The sequence below is a fragment of the Solea senegalensis genome, linkage group LG5 (assembly GCF_019176455.1).
Source record: "Solea senegalensis isolate Sse05_10M linkage group LG5, IFAPA_SoseM_1, whole genome shotgun sequence".
Lineage (NCBI taxonomy): Eukaryota > Metazoa > Chordata > Actinopteri > Pleuronectiformes > Soleidae > Solea > Solea senegalensis.
Window position 1 is genome coordinate 23,955,480 of NC_058025.1, and position 16,945 is coordinate 23,972,424.

At 46.0% G+C, this 16,945-nt stretch overlaps 1 protein-coding gene across 10 annotated transcripts in view; it reads right to left on the reverse strand.

The window, feature by feature from the left end:
• The window catches only part of fbrsl1 (fibrosin-like 1), a 286,283-nt gene that overhangs the window by 87,920 nt on the left and 181,418 nt on the right, over positions 1-16,945 (reverse strand). For 9 of the 10 annotated variants that reach the window (XM_044026552.1, XM_044026553.1, XM_044026549.1 and 6 more), the window contains 2 exons: positions 13,448-13,477; positions 896-925 (listed from right to left, as the gene is read on the reverse strand). In XM_044026552.1, the coding sequence (XP_043882487.1) occupies positions 896-925; positions 13,448-13,477 (60 nt within the window). The remainder of the gene's footprint in view (positions 1-895; positions 926-13,447; positions 13,478-16,945) is intronic. The other variant, XM_044026545.1, reaches the window with a different exon arrangement.

Genomic DNA, 16,945 nt, shown 5'->3' on the forward strand with positions numbered 1-16,945 from the left:
GGGAAAGGAAAACAAAGAGCCAGAAAAGCAAACAATCCGAGAGCTTTGTCATAGTTTCCACCTCCCACAGTGATGCCAGGAAACCTTTTGGAGACTGACAGGCCTTCTGCAATGTCTCTGTCACGTCGGCTCGCTAGTGCCCTCCATTCCTTCTCACTACAATAAAGAGATAAAAGCCTATTGACTTGCCAGGCTACAGTTAATGCAAATTGGGCCTGCTATCAATGTATTATTTATAGGGGGAGCTGCAGACATTTCCAGAAAACTGGGAGCTAAGCTTACAGGAGATTAGGCATGCTATCTCATTCATTTACCAGGGAGTAATTGCTAAATTGTGGCGGAATTAGGATGCTGGAGGTTCCCCAAAAGTGTTTCATCTTGTAACCCGGTTGCTGCCATTAGTCAACCACCTCCGAGTGTGTGATAAACAGACATGCAGAAGTGAACCTGAAGTCGTTGTTTGAACCAAGAATGTAAATGTTCTTCTTTAAAAGCGCCGCTGACCTTGAGTTGAATCGCACAAATGCGATCGCGCAAGGACAAACCGTCGAGTAAGAGACACGCGATACACGAGAAGATAAGAGGAGAACGGCGTGCTGTATGTTACCTTTACTTCAAAAAGAATAGATGCCATGTCGCTTCATCTTTTTATGCTGCAAAACAGCCTCCACCTGCACCACATTTTTCTTCTCTTGTCACTTTCTTTCTACTTAGGATGCAAACGATCAACAGTTGTGGGATGTGCGGAGCATCCTTTACGCCCCCCCCCCTCTTTTGTTGTGCTAACAACACACTACGACTGTCTCCCTCCTTTAGTCAAGAGCTCACATTTGTTATTCACAACTCTCAGACACTCCATGTGGTAGGTGAATAAACACGGGGAAAGCAGTCCTACCTTGTCGTCAATGTCACTCTCGCTGTCACACTGTAACAGAAAAGAAACAGACATGGGAAATGTAAGGAATTATTCATTTGGCTCCAGCCCCCCTCCCCTCCCCCCCCGCCCCCAGTAGCTCATAATCAGTGCAGATGTTATTTTTGTGTGCAGCCTCTCATTCACTGACAGCTTTCAGAGCAAATGGCAGAGAATGAAGAGGGAAAAGGAGAGTGTGGTATTCTAAGGGAGTTTTACAAGTTTCAAAAGGAGCACAGTCGCACAGAATGCCATTCTGCTATTTCTGTGGCAGATTCAATGCTAGAAATTTACAAAAGATGAAAAACGAATAATACTATACACTGAGGGTTTTTTTTTTGTAAAGAGCCTTTTCAGTGACTTTGTATTCAGCTGCAGCTTGTCATTTAGCCTTTTAAGTGTGCTTTAAAATTGGATGATAGTATCTCAAGGACGCAGAGAGCTAAGGTTCTTTGAATACTCAAACACAGCGCCTATTAAGAACGCTATTTCAAATCCACCTTGTGACAAACTCGTCTTTAATTTGTATGCAAGACTGGGACGAAGGAGCCGTGTTCTGAAATGTGCCTCGTCTTTCACAGTCAAAGGCCAAATCACTTTTTCCTTTTATGCTCAGTCAAGATGTGAAATGACGATTATTTTTTTGGTAACACTTCAAATCTCACAAGTCGCGGTACACAGTGATCAGGCTCAAATATCCAAAGGAGAGGTGAAGCTTTCAGAAAAAAAAAAAATAATAATCAGACCTTGTATCTGACAAACACACATTGCAGATTCTGAGGGCCATGGCCTTTCATTGCTGATGTGTTTCACAGACAGAAATGTCCTTTTTAGCAAATAATAATTATTTTTTTAAAAGTTAGACTCACACTGGGAATAACATTCACGTTTAGTCTTAAAAAAAGAGCTGCAAATTCAATAATACTGGCCTAGAGTTATTGATGCGTTCTTTGATCTGTATATTCTTCTGCCAGTTCTCATCCTGTCAGAGAAAAATACTGAAACATTCAAATTTGCGGGGGAAAAAAAATGACCACATTCCGTTAAATCCAACCCACAAGGTCTTTTTGTTTTGAACATTCATTGTCACTAGATGCTCACGGCTGGAAAACATCAGTAAAGTTGCAGAGACGCGAGTGATCCGACGTCAGGTCAGTCGTCCCCGGACCCCCCAGCAGGACGCATGAGCTGCAGAGCAAATCAAGCGAAGAGTCACACAGAGAGGAAGAGGGCCCCCGGTGAAAAACTGCCTCCAATCTGACAATTAAGTCCCTGTGGCAACATATTTAAGTGGAGCCTCTTTATTTTGTTTGACTCCCTTTCAGAGCTGGGTCACAATGAAAAGGGAGCCGGGTCAATGGAGGCACAGCGGCCCTTTGTTGCAAGTGCGGTGGGTCCAAATGTATAATTAAGTAACGAGAGTAATCAGTGCAAGGGCTCAGTGGCCAAGATCTATCTGGAGCGTAGAGTGGAGGAGCTGGGGGTCGGCCCATTCGTCCCACTCTGCAGTGACGGGGGGGGGTTCTGTTCTGGTTGCATCTCTATCTGCAGAATAATGACTCAAAGGAATATCTGAGCTCTCACTGTTCATACCAAAGCACACAAAGACAGGAGAACAAGAGCGTACACCTGTCAGAGAGACAATACGGTAAAAATGATGTTCATTCTGAGGCAGCGGCTGACGACGCCGCTGTTGTTGTTGTTTGTGGTTGAACAAAAAAACAAAACTTTAATAAAAGCAGCGTGAAAAGCAAAAAGGAAGCATCTGTCAAAATACTGTCGAAAATATCCCCGGGAGAATGAGAAATTAGCCTGACAACTGTGTGGCGTTTGAGAACGTGGCTGAACGCTTGTTGATATAGAGACATGCTATTTATTTATGCTACACAATGATTGAAATGTTAAATATTCAGCCCATGACAGGAAACGACAAATTCACTTCTTCTACATTAAAATGTAACACATGTTCTTGGAATGGAAAGTGGAGAATATCGGCCGATACGACATGTGTCTTTTCTTCTGGGGGAGGGAATGTTTGCAAACCTTAATTTCTGTGCTTTTGTTTGTGACAAGACATTCATTAACGAGCGCGGGGCATTAGGAGGAGAAAGTGGCTCGGGCTTCGTGTCAATCAATTCCCCATTCACTCTGCAGATCCTGGACAAATTAATTGTCGGCCATTTTCTACACTGCTCGTTAGGGGCACATCACAACCTGTAATCACCAGCCATTTCTTCCGTTACCACTCACACAGGAATCACATCTGGACCCGTCCACAAATTACAGAAAGAGGGAGATTCATCCAATCTGCCGCTTCGCCCCGACCCCCGGGAAAGCGGTGGAAATGTATTGCGAGCACGCGGCTGAAAGGACGACAGGGGTCCACGGCGTCTGTGAGCTCTTCTCCATTACTGTGGGCAAGTTTAAACCCCAGGTGACGGAGATGAACAACTGGCTCCCTCGATTCCCCGGGCACACGCTTGGCCTTGTTGTTGTAGCAGTAACCGTGACGCGAGAGACGAGGCCTCGCAAGGCTGGGGCTGGTGAAGAGGAAAAATAATATCAAAAGAGCACAGCGTGGTGCTTATCCTTTTACAAGGAGCATACACTGCTGCGGAGCATAAAGAGGAATACTAGCTATGGCTCAGAGACAGAGGACGACACGGCGCAGCAGGGGGGAGAGGGGCAGGTGGAAAGGGGGAACGACACAGCAGTAAAAACAGGCAGGGGGGACGCGATAGAGACGAAGGGATGGACTGATGTAAATAGCAGGTTTTCTCAGTTCTGTATGCGATTACTCTGTTGGACTATTACACTTGGTTGAGTAAAAGAAAAGAATCCGATGAAGCCATGAAGTATAAGACTGGCTGATGGTGTTCAGTGTGTTTGTGTGTAAGAAAAGGACCGTGTCATTTAGCACCCAAAGCTTTTTCAAAGATCCACACCAGGGAAAAAACATTTTCAGCAGAAAAACCAAGTGATCCAAACCACATCCCCGAAGAGAACCCTCCCTGAGCTGCACGTCTGATGGTCAGAGGGGACGTTGTTAAAAATTGGAAAGATATGCTGCTCACTATGCTGCCTGACAGCAGCCAAGCCCCATGCGGTTTGTGTCTCTCAAAGAAAAAGAAAGAGGAAACTGTCTGGCTCTTTTGAGGCTGGAAGCAAGCGGCAACATCTGCACCTGCAACTGCCAGCTACGAGGGGTAACAGGGGAGTAGCTCCATTGAATGGCTCCACAATCCAGCACATCAGACAGATGCATTTGACATTTACATAGCCCTCAACACTTCAGAGACAGGAGATTTATTCCACCAGTGCTCCTGGCCGGGGCTAGGCTTCGACCTGGGCTGGCCCCCTCGACGACCCTGTAGCTTAGCCCTGAAAAGAGGCAAGGCTGAGGAGCAAGAGGGGGAAAAAAACCTGCAAGATGGAGGCCTGGAAGTGTCCATTTCCCTTGATAATTCCCTCATGCAGATGCCATAAGACGTGCAGGGCTCTAGACATACTGGAGCACACTGAAACGGCTGGACAGATGACTCACACATTTCTACTTGTGGAGGATTCCCAACGGTCACACGCTGAGGAGAGTCTGCCATGAATTCTCTCCGTTACACAGGAAAAGCAAGCGAGGAGTAACTTGCCCAGATATGCAAATGCTGACATGGTGTCAGCATGTGCTTGCCTCAAGAAATCTGGAGGAAAATAGATATGTCACTGTCTGTTCCTAAGCAAAAATGTAAATGATAACAATAATAATAATAATAATAACTAGGACTGCACACAGTCACGATAGGGCAACTCTTCATATCTGTGAGAAACTTCATGTAGTTCTGTTTACGTTAAAGCTTTCAAAAAGTGGAATTTTTAAGTAGTTTTCCTGCCATTTTAACGTCAACTTTGTAGGAGCACTGAGGCCACGCCTTTTGGCGTAGAGAAAATCCTTTGATAGCTTTTAATCATTTAATTGTCTACTACTTGGCTAGGTAAAACGTGCTAGGACAATCTTTTGTTTTTCCAAAATAGCCGACTTCTGGGCGGGCGGAGCTAGTGGAAGCACATTAGAAAGAAATTTGTTTGAAATCATAAGAGCAACAAAATAAGAACAACTATGAGCGACTTGGATAGAAAAACATTTGCATTTAATGCAATTTTGACCACTTTCTCTCGTGTCAAAAATGTCTCTGGCGACGAGTCTGTGACGAATCTTTGACTTCATGTAAGACGTGCTGCCACCAGTTTATGTTGTAAAGTATGGATTTCAAAAATATTCTTCGTGTTTTGTAGCATAGACAGAACGCCATTAATGTAAAATATAACGTGAGAGGGGAAAAAAGGCTTGAAAATTGAAAAACAGCAACAAAGAGCGGCGAGACAGCGGCTGCATCATCTCGTCTCTGTGAATAATGTGTCAAACCAATAATGCAAAAAAAAAAAAAAAAAGGAAAATGGAAGACATCAGAAGACATCTGCCAGGAACATCGAATGAGATTCCCCTCATGTTGAACCAAGATCTCCTAGTGTGAGAGCCCACAGAGGGAGTAATGGTCCATTTAGATAGTCGAGGACCAGAGCAGAGTCAGCTACAAGTGGAACAACACCAATTTCCTCCTGCAATTTCCCTCCTGCAGAGGCTGGGATGAGGTCTGGGGACAAAAGTGCTGTGGGGCATGGAAGCAAAGCCTCAGGTGCACTGGGGGCGACCCCCTGTCGCGCCAGAAGATAAAGTTATTTTTGACCCGGCATTAATACCCGTCGTGAGTGATCCAATCGTGTGCAAATCACAATAAATACACAACGCTTCCAATCCGCCCTGAATGTGTCCTCAGATGTGGTCACAAAAACCACACCGGGAGGTGGTTTGAGGACGCATGTGGCCACATTCCTGCAGCCTGCTCTCAGGACAGATTAGAGACCTCCTCAGTTTCAACGATGCTTTTATTTATTTGTACCAACACTGACCTTCACTAGATTTATTATTCCATTGATTCACATCTTATTTAGTGTTACAGCAGCGTGAGTGGAGCTTTGAGGGCCTCTCTCTCGTCTCACACACTGACAGCAGGTACACTAATTAAAATAATGCCGTTGTACTCCCAACAGTCATGACGTGAGTGTGTATTTGAATACAGGGCGGGGAAGCCAGTTCAGAGGCATAAACAAATGTGCTTTGTGCTATGTGGTGAAGGGTGTAGCCGTATTTCCACCCCGCTTTCATTATTTATCAATAAGAGGGTTTGTCGCCCGGCTTTCATGTTCTCCAAAATAAACTCGGAAACGTCAGGCACAACAAAGCCGGAGAGGCGGTGGTGTGTTTGTCTACGCGCCGACAAACGTGGACGCACACGCAAGTGACGGGGGGAGTCAACATCGGGGCCTAAATATACCCCGGGGCAAAAATAGCGTTGGAAAAGTAAATTGGCGGTGCTTTTTAATGTAAGTGTTTGCATGACTCACGCACTGCATATGACTCGCTCAATCAACAGGGAGGAGGGAGGAAAAAAAAAAAAAGTGATTGCTCTTGACCCCACGAGCTGTATCTGAAAGCACCACCTAGCAAAGTGATTTGATCACAGGATCAAATCCATACGGCCATTTGACCTTTGGCCTCCCCCGCAGGCAGCATGGGAAGTCAGCTGATTACCCCAGGTCAGCCTTGGAGCTCTGGATTAGGAAAGTATTGATCCAAGAGAAGATGTAGGCTCCAGAGGGAATGAGATTGAGAGAAAAAGCTCTGCTGGGTAGAAATGATATCGACCAGTAAGAAGCCGAAGACAGGCCTGCATGTAAAACCATATTTGAGCTCGGGACCTTGGAAGCTGTGCAAACAGAGAGACGGCTTCAGAAAAAGCCCGTCGAAGGAGCCCGGAGAGCGAGGGAGCGAGAGAGAGAGCAAGAGAATGGGAGAGAAGCGAGGATTGAGGACGAAGACAAGCTCAGAGAAAAGCTTTTTGCATTAGCCAGACACGGAGGCCTCTGGTTCAGGCCTGTCACACTTAAGGGAAGAGTCAGCAGGGGCCGTGTAAATCAAGCCGAGGTGAGGAGAGATATAGTCCTGACGTGGGGCCAAACTAAGCAGACTTTAACATTACCCAGAGTCCATGTAAACAGCTCCGAGACCTGGCAGTGCTCTGTTTCACTTCCATGCAAAGTATGTGGTGAGGTCGAGAAGGAGGTCCACGGACAGATTGATGGTGATAGCAGTGGGGGTAAACTTGAAGAGCTGTCCCCCTTCTTTACTAAATCAAAGGACTGCCTTGTCCTTTCCAACACCAAATCCCTCAGCCTTCGCTTCCAGCACTCGCTGGGGGAGTGACAGAGCCGACTGGGCCGCTGGTGTGATCCTTGGAGGAGTTTGGCGTGGGGAAAAAAAACAGACAGTAATGGCAGATGTACGAGGGAACGGGGAGCGTTTATTCAGCTCGCAGAGAAAGAAGAAAACTGACGGAGACCTGAAGGGACAGGGAATACACAACTGTGTTATGAATATAGTCACGCAAGAAAAATGGAGACATAGGTACGAGAGAAGGAGAAAAAAACAACAACACTGATTTATGATTCTTTTTTTTTTTGAGCCTTGTCTTTCATAAAACCCCCCCTTCAGCTCCATCTAGTCTCTGCTGACCGCGAGGCTGCAGCGAGCTCGCTGTGTTGCTTTCGGAGATGAACGCACACATCGACACACACACACACATACACAACCCTCACTACCTCCCAGTGTTTTGACATGGCCTCAGGCCCAGTGCTGCTGAGCTGTAGCAGCAGACACTGGGCATTGGAAATTTAAGTCGGAGCGTAGAAGAAATTAGGCGAGGAGGCAAGGAAATGGGATGTTGACTTGAAGTGGCCCCGGGGGCAGCTGAGAGTCTCCCTGTGCAGCTCTGCTGGCTGCCTGACAGTTTGATGGAGCGAGTGGAGGCTTCCCTGCGGCCCTAGCCACCGTCTCTAACACTGATGTAGCTCAGTGAGGAACAGATTGAGCCTCCAGGCATCGCTCTGTACAGTTACTCCCCTCCTCTCTCGCCTCTTTTTCGCTCTCTGTACTGCGACTAGTAACTCTGCTGCACTCTCACTAATCCTGTCAAGCGACACACACATAGACACACATGCGCGCATGCATATATGCATGTTCACACAAAGATCACATAGTGCACGCTCGCAAAAGCACGCAAAGACACTCAAAGATACACAGAAATAACAGCGACACCCACAGAGAGACCCGCTCCCCTCCTTCCCCGGTCTTCCCCACGACAGTAATGTGATGAGCACTACAGATGCTGTTTACCAAACTCTGGCGGCGACGGGGAGAGGGAGAGGGAGAGGGAGAGTGGGATGGAAGAGGAGGCAGAAGGAGGTAGAGTCAGGGGGCTGGCAGGCCACAGCCATAATGAAAAGAATCTGGCGGCGGCCCACTGTGTGCTGGTCATGAGAAGCATGTGCTGCCGGGGGGCTCTACTGCTAATTTCAGGGGGCAGCCAAGCGTTTCACGCTAGACTTGTCATCGGGCCAGAGGGGGCATTCATACTGGGTGACAGCAATTGCACGAGGGCGGGTAGGGGGTTTGGAGAGGGGGAGCAAAATGAGAGGGAGAAAGCTTTAGCTCCCCTCCCCCTCGCTGTACCTCCTGTCCCCTCTCTGCAATGATCAAACGTTATTGTAGGCAGGGTACAGAATTACAAATGAGTGTCCTGTGGCAACGGCTGGAACTGAACTGGATTCAACTGCTCTCTCTGCTCTACTCTCTCCTCAGGTGGCCATAAGGGGCCACACCTCATCCTCCATCCCCTGTTGTCCAGACAGGACTTCACACTTGTGTTTTCCTAGTTAACGTGACAATAATAGCGTGTGCGATGCAACTACTGCCATTGTCTGGACTGCACTTCAATGCTTGGCGGATACAAGGCTTTTATTTCTTGTTTCTGTGCCACTTTGGATTGAGGAATATGGATTATAATCCATAATCATATACAATCTAATATCAAACATGTCCTTGGTTTGCAGCATCTCTCTCCATATTCACTCAGTCAAGGATCAATGACTGACAGGCGTTATCTTTAATCAGTGCCATCAACTGGCCTGAGGATTTGTTGTGCACTGAGGGTTTCTCTCGAAACTCTGCCAGATTAAAATGAGCACAGTGGAAATCATTAGAGTTGAGATGAGTGGGGGAAAAAAACCCTCTCGGTCCAACCCCTAACTCAGGGATCCAATGAAATGTGAGAGAGGGAGGGAGGTATAGAGAGAATATACAGTATATATAAAAGACATGATGATTGACTCTGGACTTGCAGCCAGGTGAGGGAAGCGAGGGATGAACAGGGATGGAAGGAGGAGTGTGAGATATGAAGTCAGTGCTGGAAGGTGGGTGGTTAATGGAAGATGAAGTGAACGGAGGATGGAAATGGAGAGATTTACCAGCTTGCGAGGAGAAACTCCAGTTCATTGACTCCGAAACATGCTGTCACACAAGAGAGAAAGGTACGGATGGGAGGCAGAGACAGAGGGAGCGACGGAGAGTGCAGGAGGAAAGGGAAGAGGGGAGGAGGCGAGCCACATTGCGAATCTTCAGGCCGTGAATAATTTAGAGGAGCATTGGGGAGATGAGACGAAGACGAACACAAAACACTGGCAGCGTTTGACCTAGAGCTGCAGCTACATCAGTGCACATCACAGAGTGGAGAGCACTCCCTCAGTCTCCCTCTTCTTCCCTCCCTTTCTCTTTTGCTCTTCCTCTGCCTCCCTCTGTGTCTGGGAGGAAACAGCTGTATGCTATTCTTGTTTCGCCTCACATTCCATGAAACTCAACAGAATGGCTGACAACTCCATTTTACAAGAATCTCTCTCTCTCTCCCCCCTCTCTCTCTCCCCCCCCTGTCTGCTCTGGGCACATCACAGGACTTTAAAGGAATGGAAATGTTTAGATCCAGGTTAGATGGCACAGTAAAGGCAGACAGCTGCCTGTCTGCAGGTCCCATGGCACAACTGCTACTAACCATAACATCACACAGTGTGTGAGGAGGAACATCTACACAATTCATCCACTTCAAAGATGTGAAAACTTGAGCTTCGCCTCTGAATCGGCACAATTATTAATGTCGGCTTTGACGTTCCACTAGTTATTCCACAATTAACACTTTGAATTAAATGAGATCTTTATCAAGCAAAAACGCTTAAGAAGTAAAACATTCATTAGTTGCACTACAACAACAAATCAGTTTGAGTTCAGAATAAATCATTATTTTGATCTCAAATTTCTAAAAACCAATATATGTAATATTTACCACCCATTCACTGACACCGTTTGCCCATATCAATGCATCAATGTCAAGAGACATGATGCAGCGCAGGGAGGGACGGAGCTGTGAGCGACCAGGCGGCGTAAAACTGTGGACAGCAGCAGTAAATAATCACTGCCCTCTGATTAGGCACACAAGAGGTTAAACAGAGCTTGTTCACGCCGCCTTTGTCAAGGTGCCATGAATCATCTGACCTGCTGGAGAGTGTGTGTGTGTGTGTGTGTGTGTAAGTGAGAGATGAAAGGACCACTGGGCATCTGCGGTGGAAGTGACAGTTGGGCGGACAGAGGGCGGTCTGATCAGCCCAGAGGGGAGGGGCCATTTATTACTGTAATTAAGGAAGCGTGAGAGTAAAGGAGCCATGACTGTAAATGTGTACTGCACGCACACACGCGCACACACACAGAGTCAATGTTTTTTTTTGTTAGGTGTGACAGTATGATGAGTGAATGAATAAATAAATATATATATAAGTAAAGGAGACAAACAAACAGAACACAAGTTAGCTCCCACACACACACGCACACTCTCTCTATCACTGTCTCCTGTTTGGCCCGCGTGGCTGATATTAATGGGACGTCCCTTGTTTGTAAATGTGCCAAGTTGTATGCACCACTGCAGGCTGTCTATTATAGCGAGCCTCTGGGGCAGCTTTTCCATATGGCGTCACATATGGTGCTCAGCAGCATCAATTAATGTTGTTATAATACTGATTTTTATGAGCGAGGATTTCACTCCTTTCCTCTCTTCTCCAGCCCTGCAACTCTCCCCCACCGCACCCCACCCCCACACCCCCCTGTTGCTGATTCTTTGATTCTTCAAACTGCCGCGCTTCCATTCCTGAAACCTTCGACAACCTGGTCTCTGAACAGCAGAGGATCTAAAAAAGTTTTTCTGTGCCAAATTGTGAAAGCTCCTCACAGCTCGACTGAGCTCCACTCAAAGACCTTGAAAATGACTTTGTTCCTGCCACAGAAACACTATTGCCAGTGTGTTGGAATCTTTGCATCTTCTGTGAAGCCGAGCGACTTTGATCAATGAAATATGAATATGAGAGAGACAAAAACAGCCTTAACGCAGACTGAAAGCGACGTAAGAAAATATAACATCTGCAACTAAACACCGCATTTACCCTACCGATTGTAGTTTTGGCCACATTAGCCCGGCATCAGGGCGCATTAGTTTTAATTTAGGCTTGGATTTATGGCTGTAAGCACACAGTCTGAGAGGCCTTTTAGTTCCCTGGTGCCTTTGGTGGTGGATGTGACAGGAAAGGAACAAGAGCGCAGCAAAGAGCCCTGCTTAAAAAGCTCCCAGCCACAGCAGCCTTGTCAGTGTTGCCACAATTAGAGACTAGATCAGTGGCGCTTCCCAGCGAGAAACATCTCACCACCACTCCTCAATGGAACTCAGCTCTTTGAGGAACACACTCAAAGAGCGGGGTTTTAAAACGTTTCTGATGGCTAATCACTCTCAGGATGAAAGGCCCTGGCGTGTTCGCTTGCCTCAGCGTGGGGAGCTTCCCTTGCCGTTTCTCCGTCTCTGATTCTGATTGTTTTTGTTCGTCTCTTTTCCAGCAGGCAGGCGGGCGGGCGGGCGGGCGGGCGGGCGGGTTGGCAGGCAGCACTGTTTGAAGGTGCAGTCAGACCTGAGTGCAGGCCTGATGCTTTGTAGTGATATTTCCAGCAGCACAATCTCATTACTTTTTGACGTGGGAGATGCGTGCAGGGGTGGATTGTCATTTCACGCTGTCAAAAGTTCTGTGAGGGAACGGAGACAGGAATGGAACTTCAATGACCTGCATGCCTCTAGGCTCATCAAGACTGAATATATTAAACCAAATCACACAGATGAAATCCAGTGAACCGGAGCCTTGAAGGTGTGTGTAAACCTAATGTCCAGTGCCCAGGGGTGTTGAAGGAATTTTGATCTCACTCTCCCTGTACATCCATCCCCGAAACCTAATTAATCTACATACAGCAGTGCATATACAAACAACAGGTCATTGTGTCTTGAGAGGACATATCCTGGGGGCAGCATCCCACACCTCTTAAAAATGCTGAGAGCTCCTGGACGTTTTCACAAGGGACAATCACTGGCAGCTTCTCCCTTTTTAAAAAACTGGGGGGTATCCCTCGAAGTTGATTTCACACTGAGCTCTTTCAATGCAGAGAAAAAACTTTGCTGCGTTTAAGAAGCTGCCAGGCACTGATTGAAGCGCCTGGTTACCATGCAAACCCCAGCCTGTTGCTGGGGTTACTGTCCCAAAGTGCTTCCTGGGTAATTTTTGAGGTCACTGGTTTGTGCACGCCTATGTGGTGCAGATGCGCCCACCCTCATTCAGTGCCCAGCAGGAGCTCTTTCATTAGGCCCAGTGAATGGCCTCATTCATCCCCTTCACCACAATTGGTCACGCTGCGTCTCTGCAGAGGGCCCAGGACAAACTTTTCTCTCTTTCCACCCCCTGATCTTTCATGCACCACCCACCTTAGTCATGCTTCACTTTTGTTCAGGAGCATGAAGTGTCTGAAGGTCCAGGACTCATTTTTTTGGCTGCAGACCCCACTAGCAGACAAAAAACACTGGCATTGCTGTCTCTTCATGTTTGGAGCTAAACATGTCACATTTTTACCAGTAAATAATGACGTGTAGCCGCAATTTGTGACGTATTTGAAGTGCTTTTGTCACTTTAGGTGCTTTTTTTGGTTATTATTCTGCATGTGCTTCAGAAATGATGTAACGACGTAATATTCAAAGATATATTGGAGGTGCAGCAGCGTTTTATACCGATTTTTATGACACATCAGTGCATTAATCCCATGTTCCACACTTCTATTTCTATCTGACGGTGGCACGAAAGGCCCAGAGGACCTGTTCTAGAAGAACTTGGAGCCATTTCATCTCTAAGTTGCTTCTCTCTCCACTGACTCACTCACATAACTGCAGTGCTTAGCCATGCAAGTGAGTCCTCTACTCCGTGCCTCTTTTTAGTCCTCCAGTGAGTTCCAGGTTTGGCCTAGTGAGAAGTGACTAATTGTCTTGAGTTGTTAGTGTGCCTGGAATGAGCTCCACTCCAATTGGTGACAGGGGAGCGCAATCATTTTGTTACTCCCCCCTCTCTCTTTTTCTCCTTTTCGCAGCAGATTTAGCCCCTCTGCTTCTCAACCTACTGAGCTGTAAAATTGAGTGGACGGCAGGCAGGATACAGAATGAGACCTGGCGTCGTGGACACACTAACCTTGAGGAGGGCCACTGCTGCTGGCTGCACCTAAAGAGATGGAGACAGAACGTCAACCATATTGGAATGAGGACGGTTGAAATAAGGAGGGAGGACAGACCAGAGGGTAAAGTGGAGACCCTTTGTAGGAAAACATGGAACAAAACAATATGACAAAGCAGATCTTCATTGGAACAAGGATGGGGAAAAAAAACACTGCATATAGTTGACAGGAGGTTAAATGCACAGGAAGAAAAAGGAGCATTAGTGTCCGTCTTTATGATACAATGTCATGTGTTTCCCAGCCAATGCCTCTGTTCACAATAAGCAATTCAAATTTGGATTGCTTATTGTGAACAGAGGCATTGGCTTTTTTTTTTTTTTTCTAAAAGTCCTTTTCATTTCCTAACAGTTCGAGCAAATCTTATCGTTGGTAATGGAACCGACTTCTACTCTTGGAAGGAACGCGGACAATCAATTACTGTGAATCACAAATATACCCGTCGTGGTTAGATGTGAACAAATGGAGTCTCAGTCCCTTACAGATGATATTAGTGCTCTGAGCTGCTCTCTCTCCATGAGAGATTAAGCAGGTTTGTGCTCTCCCAGGCGGGCAGTGCTCCCGCCCTCCAGGGTGCTGCGCTATCATTTGCAGGAAAATTACTTCAGTAATGAAGAATCCAGGCCCATAAATCCTCACGGTCTCACCTTCCTTCGCTGCCCAAGTCTCACTGAACAGCCAGTAAAAATTCCCTTTAAAAAATTCATCGTGCAATTTTGCTCAAATCCCTCCCAGCAAGCACAATTATGGAACTTTCATCTCAATTGATTTATGTCCTGGGCTAAAGGAGTAGGGGTGGGTGGGGGTGTGTCTCGGAGGGGCGGAGGACGGGGAGGGGGAGAGCAAAAACAAGTGGTAAATCATAGATTTTTAAAAAGGGGGGAGACATGCACTCTTTTGTCACTTCCCCTGCATGTGTTTTGTAACACAGGATACAGAGGGGGGCGAAACGGGAGGAGGAAAAGGGACGGCAAAAGTCTGAAGGGTTTGAAAGCAGGAGTGAAATGGCAAAAGGAGGAAGAGGGGAGGGGGTTTGGGGGTGGGCGGGTGAAAGGAGCGGTATTCCACTTGATTAATAACACTAATCAAATTATACAGTGTTCCACTGTGCCCTGAAATCTGGGGCCATAATGTCCTCTAATGGCGAGGTTCATGGAGCTAAACTTCAGAGGGAAAACACGGAGCTGACTGCTGCATGCCTTAATGAAGGCAGTAAAACATCCATTTCCAGAAGCCATGAAATGAAAGGCAAGATTGTACTGTAGATGTGCACCCAGTGGCTCCCCCACTGCAAAAAATGCAAGGCTGTTAACACAAAAGACAGTGTAGGAAAGAGAGAGAGAGAGAGAGAGGGAGAGAGAGAGAGGGAGGCAAAGGCGTTCAGGAGAGAAAAATGACGAGAGAATAATACAAGTGAAGAGATTTAAAGGGCAAGAACACCAAGAGTATGCGGATATAAAAGGACGGGGATGATGAAGAGAGGATAGAAAGACAGATTGGTAGATGCTCTCAGTGCTTTATTTCCAGAGAAGTTCTCTCCTGGCATGAAGACAATCTCTGTCTGCTGATTATGGATGAGCCAGCCTGCTTTACTATGTCTGTTATACTTAGTGCCGCTGACAGCAGCCACAATTCATCACTATTTAGTTGCTGATGCACCTAACCACAGCATCCTCCCCCTCATCTATCTCAATACCACTCCATCCGAGTATTCCCTCTGTCCATCCAGGCATGCGTTCTGTTGACACATCCAACCATTTGTATCTTCATCCATCCATCCATCCATCCATGGATACAGCCATATATGCGTGCCTCAGGGCTAAATGACTTTTGAATCACAACCACAACCGCATTTTTGTTTTGAGGATCGTTGCAATATTCACGGAGTGATAGATTTAAAATGTGATGGTGCATTACCACACGTCACCGTCATCAAGTCATTAATTACACTGTTTTCCAAGGACAATGATATGAACAGTTATCAACATGTATGAGTTTTGTTGTTGTTTTTTAATTTGCATAAAACTGCCAAACATAAAAGAATGAATTTTTGCTAATTGCATGGTTTCAAATTGCAATTTTGATTTAGAAACAATTCATTGTTTAACCCTACCATCCATCCATCCATGCCTGCAACTAACGATTATTTTCATAAACCGATTAGTCTGTTGATTATTTTCTTGATTAATCGAGTAATCGATTGGTCCATATACATGTTTATGTCCACAATGCAAAATGATTCAGTTTTAATGATTTCTTTGTTATACGCCGCAAAGAAACCAGTCAATATTCACATTTTAGAAGCTGGTTTTGATTCTCAAAATATCGAATAATCGATTATCAAAATAGTTGACGATTAATTGAGTTTTCAATTAATCGAGTAATGGTTTCAGCCCATCCATCTATCCAATTAGACCTGACACACAACAGTATTGCTCTGACCTCAGCCATGTGCTAATGTTTGATGGTAATACTTTGAAGCAGTATGATTGACATCATGTCTGACTATCTACATCCAAACACAACATGCAAGTATCATTAAAGACACCGGGCAGAAAAGAATGTCTGCAGCATTATAACAAACTGAGACTCCAGACACTTCAATTTATACAAAAGCATTATGCTTTGCATTTAATCTACTAAATTGCACTTGCTACAAACAATCAAATCAGCCTTTGAATCTTGAGTAAAGCAAATGCTGTTAGTAGTCCTTAGGGCAAAATTTCATCTGGAGAGCAAGAGGGGGGAAAAAACAACAAAGCCAACAACAAAGCTGAGAAAACACAGATTGCCATTGTTATTATTATCATAATTACAGCTGCGCTTATCACGCACGCCGCCTCAATCAGGATGAAATACGGTTTCATTTGATGAAGCTTCCTGTTTTGACTGGCTTGAGTTTGGAAACCACACACTTGGCTGGCGTGCCAAAAACTCAATCAAGCGCAATTACATAGCCATCAGATAGAAATGTAATTGATTTGAAAGCTGACATGAGATATAACTACATTACAGTGGAGGCACAGTGGGGAGGCTCCTTGGGGACAGGGCCTATGGGGAGCTCATTACCGCCAAGCTTTGAATTATTGAGTGTCTATGGCAGTGACACTGAGGAAGAGGGGCGGGCGATTGGCTGTTACAACTCAGCAAGTGTTTATCTCAACTTACAGCAACCTAAGACAAGAAGGAGTGATCTGCCCGCACATGAATATTGCAGGGAAATAAGTTGTAATGGTTCATAACTGGAGGGGCTCCGGACAAGATAAGAGTCTGTGGGTGCACCACCTCAGTATTTATCACTTACTGTACGGAGGGAGAGCTCTGTAGACTTGACTGTTGACGAGCTTGTTGGATAAGTTCATAGCCAGTCGTGAAAGGAACACTGAAGCATACATGTGTTCAATTGTCTATGTTCTGAGGATTTGGGAGTTGTGAAGATAAAGCGCCAGAAGAGAGCG